This window comes from Tinamus guttatus, unplaced genomic scaffold (genome assembly GCF_059628265.1).
Source record: "Tinamus guttatus ecotype Peru unplaced genomic scaffold, ASM5962826v1 Tinamus_guttatus_pri_ptg001389l, whole genome shotgun sequence".
Lineage (NCBI taxonomy): Eukaryota > Metazoa > Chordata > Aves > Tinamiformes > Tinamidae > Tinamus > Tinamus guttatus.
The window spans coordinates 1-6542 of NW_028289923.1; the positions used below are offsets into that span (position 1 = coordinate 1).

At 61.8% G+C, this 6542-nt stretch overlaps 1 protein-coding gene across 1 annotated transcript; it reads left to right on the top strand.

The window, feature by feature from the left end:
- The first annotated feature begins 189 nt into the window (after positions 1–189).
- Positions 190–6250, top strand: LOC148590376 (syntaxin-1B-like). Its single transcript, XM_088539105.1, has 5 exons — positions 190–298; positions 2560–2633; positions 3870–4007; positions 5852–5962; positions 6123–6250. Exons 1-5 carry the CDS (start codon positions 223–225, stop codon positions 6201–6203), a joined length of 480 nt encoding a protein of 159 aa, XP_088395231.1. The 5' UTR covers positions 190–222; the 3' UTR covers positions 6204–6250.
- Positions 6251–6542: the final 292 nt, after the last annotated feature.

The following is a 6542-nucleotide window of genomic DNA, read 5'->3' on the forward strand; positions in this document are numbered from 1 at the left end:
CTCTTCCTCCTCCTCCTCCTCTCCTCATCCCTTCCCTCCTCCTCCTCCTCCTCTTCCTCCTCCTCTTCCTCCTCCTCTCTTCCTCCTCCTCCTCCTCCTGTTCCTCCTCTTCCTCCTCCTCCTCCTCCTCCCCATCCCCATCCCCCTCCTCCTCCTCCTCTCCTCCCCGGACGCCCTTCGGCCTCGCAGCACTCGACGCTGTCGCGCAAGTTCGTGGAGGTCATGACCGAGTACAACGCGACGCAGTCCAAGTACCGCGACCCGCTGCAAGGACCGATCCAGCGGCAGCTCGAGATCAGTGCGTGACGGGGCGCCGCGGGGACATCCATGGGGACATCCATGGGGACAGCACCCGTGGGGACATCCATGGGGACATCAGCCATGGGGACATCCATGGGGACAACACCCATGCGGCATCAGCCATGGGGACACCCATGGGGACAGCACCCGTGGGGACACCCACCATGGGGACAACCATGGGACACCAACCATGGGGACGTCAGCCATGGGGACATCCATGGGGACATCCATGGGACATCACCCGTGGGGACACCCACCATGGGGACAACCATGGGGACACCAACCATGGGGACGTGGACATCCATGGGGACACCACCCATGGGGACATCAGCCATGGGGACATCCATGGGGACATCCATGGGGACAGCATCCATGGGGACACCAGCCATAGAGACATCCATGGGAACATCAGCCATGGAGACATCCATGGGGACATCCATGGGGACATCAGCCATGGGGACATCCATAGGGACACCAGCCATGGGGACATCAGCCATGGGGACATCAGCCATGGGGACACCCATGGGGACATCAGCCATGGGGACACCTGCCATGGAGACATCCATGGGGACACCAGCCATGGGGACATCCATGGGGACAGCACCCGTGGGAACATCCACGGGGACACCAGCCATGGAGACATCCATGGGGACACCAGCCATGGGGACACCATCAGCCATGGAGACATCCATGGGGACATCCATAGGGACAGCACCCGTGGGGACATCCATGGGGACACCAGCCATGGGGACATCAGCCATGGGGACATCCATGGGAACACCAGCCATGGGGACAACCATGGGGACGTCAGCCATGGGGACACCCATGGGAACATCAGCCATGGGGACACCAGCCATGGAGACATCCATGGGGACATCAGCCATGGGGACAACCATGGGGACGTCAGCCATGGGGACATCAGCCATGGGGACACCCGCCCTGGGGACAGCACCTATGGGGACACCAGCCATGGGGACATCAGCCATGGGGACATCCATGGGGACATCCATGGGGACATCAGCCATGGGGACATCAGCCATGGGGACAACCATGGGGACGTCAGCCATTGGGACACCCATGGGGACATCAGCCATGGAGACATCCATGGGGACATCAGCCATGGGGACATCCATGGAGACATCAGGCATGGGGACATCCATGGAGACATCCATGGGGACATCAGCCATGGGGACATCAGCCATGGGGACAACCATGGGGACACCAGCCATGGAGACATCCATGGGGACATCAGCCATGGGGACATCCATGGAGACATCAGGCATGGGGACATCCATGGAGACATCCATGGGGACATCAGCCATGGGGACATCAGCCATGGGGACAACCATGGGGACGTCAGCCATGGAGACATCCATGGGGACATCAGCCATGGGGACATCCATGGAGACATCAGGCATGGGGACATCAGCCATGGGGACATCCATAGGGACACCAGCCATGGGGACATCCATGGGGACACCCACCGTGGGGACATCCATAGGGACAACACCCATGGGGACACCAGCCATGGGGACATCACCCATGGGGACATCCATGGGGACATCAGTCATGGGGACACCCGTGGGGACATCCATGGGGACACCAGCCATGGGGACATCAGCCATGGGGACATCCACAGGGACAACACCCATGGGGACATCCATAGGGACAGCACCCGTGGGGACATCATCCATGGGGACAGCACCCATGGGGACACCAACCATGGGGACACCCATGAGGACATCCATAGGGACAGCACCCATGGGGACATCAGCCATGGGGGCACCCATGGGGACGTCCATGGGGACATCACCCATGGGGACATCCACGGGGACATCAGTCATGGGGACACCCGCCATGGGGACACCCATGGGGACATCAGCCATGGGGACATCAGCCATGGGGACAGCACTTGTGGGGACAGCACGCATGTGGACATCAGTCATGGAGTATCAGCCATGGGGACATCAGCCCTGGGGACACCCATGGGGACATCAGCCATGGGGACATCACTCATGGGACAGCCATGGGGACACTGATGGGGTCACCAATGAAGACGCCTATGGGGCCACCAATGGAGACACCCATGGGCGGTGGGGGAGACCCTTGTTGGGACACTCATAAGGGGACCCATGGGGACACTTGTGGGTGTGGTCACCCTGGGGACACATGGGGGGACACTTGGGGGTCATCCATGGGGACACTCTTGGGGACGCCCGTGGGGCCGTGTCCCCTCCCGTCACCCGCTCCCGCCCCCAGCCGGCCGCACGACGACCAATGAGGAGCTGGAGGACATGTTGGAGAGCGGCAAGTTGGCCATCTTCACCGACGACGTGAGCCCGGCGGCCAATGGGAGGGTCCCAGGGTCACCTAGAGCCCAATGGGAGGGCCCCTGGGTCACCAAGAACCAATGGGAGGATCCTAGAGTTACCTAGAACGAATGGGAGGCTCCCAGAGTCACCTAGAGCCCAATGGGAGGGTCCCCAGGTCCCCTAGAACCAATGGGAGGGTCCCCAGCTCCCCTAGAACCAATGGAGGCTCCCAGGGTCACCTAGAGCCAATGGGAGAGTCCCCAGGTCACCTAGAACCATTGAGAGGCTCCTAGAGTTACCTAGAACCAATGGGAGGGCCCCAAGTCATCCAGAACCAATGGGAGACTCCCAGAGTCACCTAGAGCCAATGGGAGGGTCCCCAGGTCCCCTAGAGCCAATGGGAGGGTCCCCAGGTCCCCTAGAACCAATGGGAGGCTCCATGGGTCACCTAGAGCAAATAGGAGGGTCCCCAGGTCTCCTACAACCAATGGGAGGATCCTAGAGTCACCTAGAGCCAATGGGAGGGTCCCCAGGTCCCCTAGAACCAATGGGAGGCTCACAGGGTCACCTAGAGCCAATGGGAGGGTCTCTAGTCCCCTAGAACCAAAGGGAGGGCCCCTGGGTCACCAAGAACCAATGGGAAGATCCTAGAGTCCCCTACAACCAATGGGAGGATCCTAGAGCCACCTAGAGCCAATGGGAGGGTCCCCAGGTCCCCTAGAACCAATAGGAGGTTCCCCAAGTCACCCAGGGCCCAATGGGAGGGGTCCCAAGTCACCTAGAACCAATGGGAGGCTCCTAGAGTCACCTAGAGCCCAATGGGAGGGTCCCTAGTCCCCTAGAGCCAATGGGAAGCTCCCAGAGTCACCTGGAGCCAATGGGAGGGTCCCCAGGTCCCCTAGAACCAATGGGAGGCTCCCAGGGTCACCTAGAACCAATGGGAGGGTCTCCAGGTCCCCTAGAACCAATAGGAGGTTCCCCAAGTCACCCAGGGCCCAATGGGAGGGGTCCCAAGTCACCTAGAACCAATGAGAGGCTCCTAGAGTCACCTAGAGCCCAATGGGAGGGTCCCTAGTCCCCTAGAGCCAATGGGAAGCTCCCAGAGTCACCTGGAGCCAATGGGAGGGTCCCCAGGTCCCCTAGAACCAATGGGAGGCTCCTGGAATCACCTCGAACCAATGGGAGGGTCCCCAGGTCCCCTAGAACCAATGGGAGGTCCCCAAGAGGCCCCACACGGCGCCGTCCCCGTCCCCCCAGATCAAGATGGACTCGCAGATGACGAAGCAGGCGCTGAATGAGATCGAGACGCGGCACAACGAGATCATCAAGCTGGAGACCAGCATCCGGGAGCTGCACGACATGTTCGTGGACATGGCCATGCTGGTGGAGAGCCAGGTGGGGCCACGGGGACCCGTTGGGTCACCTAGAACCCCCAAGGTGCCTTGGGACCCCGTTGGGTCACCTAGAACCCCTGGGCCTCCCATGATGGTTGGGACCCCATTGGGTCACCTAGAACCCATCTTAGCTCCCATGGTGCCTTGGGACCCCATTGGGTCACCTAGAACCCCCTGGGGCTCCCATGATGGTTGGGACCCCATTGGGTCACCTAGAAACCCATCTTAGCTCCCATGGTGCCTTGGGACCCCATTGGGTCACCTAGAGCCCCCTGGGGTTCTCATGGTGGTTGGAAACCCACTGGGTCACCTAGAACCCACCTGAGCTCCCATGGTGCCATGGGACCCCATTGGGTCACCTAGAACCCCCTGGGGCTCCCTCATGGTTGGAATCCCATTGGGTCACCTAGAACCCCCTGGTGCTCCCATGATGGTTGGGATGCCGTTGGGTCACCTAGAACCCCCTGGAGCACCCAAGGTGCCTTGGGACCCCATTGGGTCACCTAGAACCCATCTGAGCTCCCACGATGCCCTGGGACCCCATTGGGTCACCTAGAACCCCCTGGGTCTCCCATGATGGTTGGGACCTCATTGGGTCACCTAGAACCCATCTTAGCTCCCAGGGTGCCGTGGGACCCCATTGGGTCACCTAGAACCCCCTGGGGTTCCCATGGTGCCTTGGGACCCCGTTGGGTCACCTAGAACCCCCTGGGGCTCCCATGATGGTTGGGACCCCATTGGGTCACCTAGAACCCCCTGGGGCTCTCATGATGGTTGGGATCCCATTGGGTCACCTAGAACCCATCTGAGCTCCCATGGTGCCTTGGGACCCCATTGGGTCACCTAGAACCAGCCGGGGCTCCCAGGATGGGTCCATTCACCTGATGTCCCCAACACCCCCAATATCCCCAACACCCGCAATGTCCCCAATGCCCCTAATGCCCCCAATGCCTCTAATGTCCCCAACACCCCCCAATGTCCCCAACGCCCCTGATGTCCCCAACACCCCTGATGTCCCCAATGCCCCTGATGTCCCCAACGCCCCTAATGTCCCCAATGCCCCTAATGTCCCCAATGCCCCCCAATGTCCTCCACACCCCCAATGTCCCCAACACCCCTGATGTCCCCAACGTCCCCGATGTCCCCAACGTCCCCAACGTCCCCGATGTTCCCAGCGTCCCCAATGTCCCCAACACCCCCAATGTCCCCAACGCCCCCGATGTCCCCAACGTCCCCAACGTCCCCGATGTTCCCAGTGTCCCCAATGTCCCCAACGCCCCCGATGTCCCCAACACCCCTGATGTCCCCAACACCCCCAATGTCCCCAACACCCCCAATGTCCCCAACGTCCCCAACACCCCTAATATCCCCAACACCCCCAATGTCCCCAATGCCCCTGATGTCCCCAACTCCCCTAATGTCCCCAACGCTCCCAATGTCCCCAACACCCCCAATGTCCTCCACACCCCCAATGTCCCCAACGTCCCCCCGTGTCCCCAATGTCCCCAACGCCCCCGATGTCCCCAATGTCCCCGATGTTCCCAGCGTCCCCCAATGTCCCCAACACCCCCGATGTCCCCATTGTCCCCAATGTCCCCCCATTGTCCCCAGCGGTTCTGGGCTCTCCTATTGGCCCGCTCATTGGTCGGGGTGGGCGAAGCCGCCTACTCCATTGACCCCAATGTCCCCAACGTCCCCAACGTCCCCGATGTTCCCAGCGTCCCCAATGTCCCCAACGCCCCCAATGTCCCCAACGCCCCCAATGTCCCCAACGTCCCCAACACCCCTAATGTCCCCAACGCCCCCGATGTCCCCAACGCCCCCCGATGTCCCCGCCGTCCCCAGGGGGAGATGATCGACCGCATCGAGTACAACGTGGAGCACTCGGTGGACTACGTGGAACGGGCCGTGTCCGACACCAAGAAGGCCGTCAAGTACCAGAGCAAAGCGCGGAGGGTGAGTCGGGGGGCGCGGGGGGCGCCCGGAATTCCGGATCCCGTCGGATAACGCTCCCGTGTTTTCTCTTCCCCTCCCCCCCCGCTTTCCCGGATGCCGCCTGGAATTTCCGGGGTGATTTTTGGGGTGATTTCGGGGCGTTTTGGGGGCGCCGCCGTAGAAGAAGATCATGATCATCATCTGCTGCGTGGTGCTGGGGGTGGTGCTGGCCTCCTCCATCGGGGGCACCCTGGGCTTGTAGGGCCCCGCCCCCGCGCGGGCCCCGCCCCCAGCCCCGCCCCGAGCCCCGCCCCCTCCAAAAAAACCCCAAAATGGGGAAAAAAGATATCTAAAAAACAACCAAAAAACGAGATTCCCGCCCCAAAAAATAAGAGTAATTACGGACATAGCAGCACGTGGTCCGGTCAGCGCGACCCCCGCCCCCCCCCCCGTTGTCCCCCATGTCCCCAATGTCCCCCCCAGTCCCGCTCCTCCTCCCCCCGCCATGGGGTTCCGGTGACACCCCCCGCCCCCATCCGCCCGCCCGGACGCCTGGGCCCTTCTTGGATCCGCCCCCTTCTAAGCCCCGCCTCCCCATCAT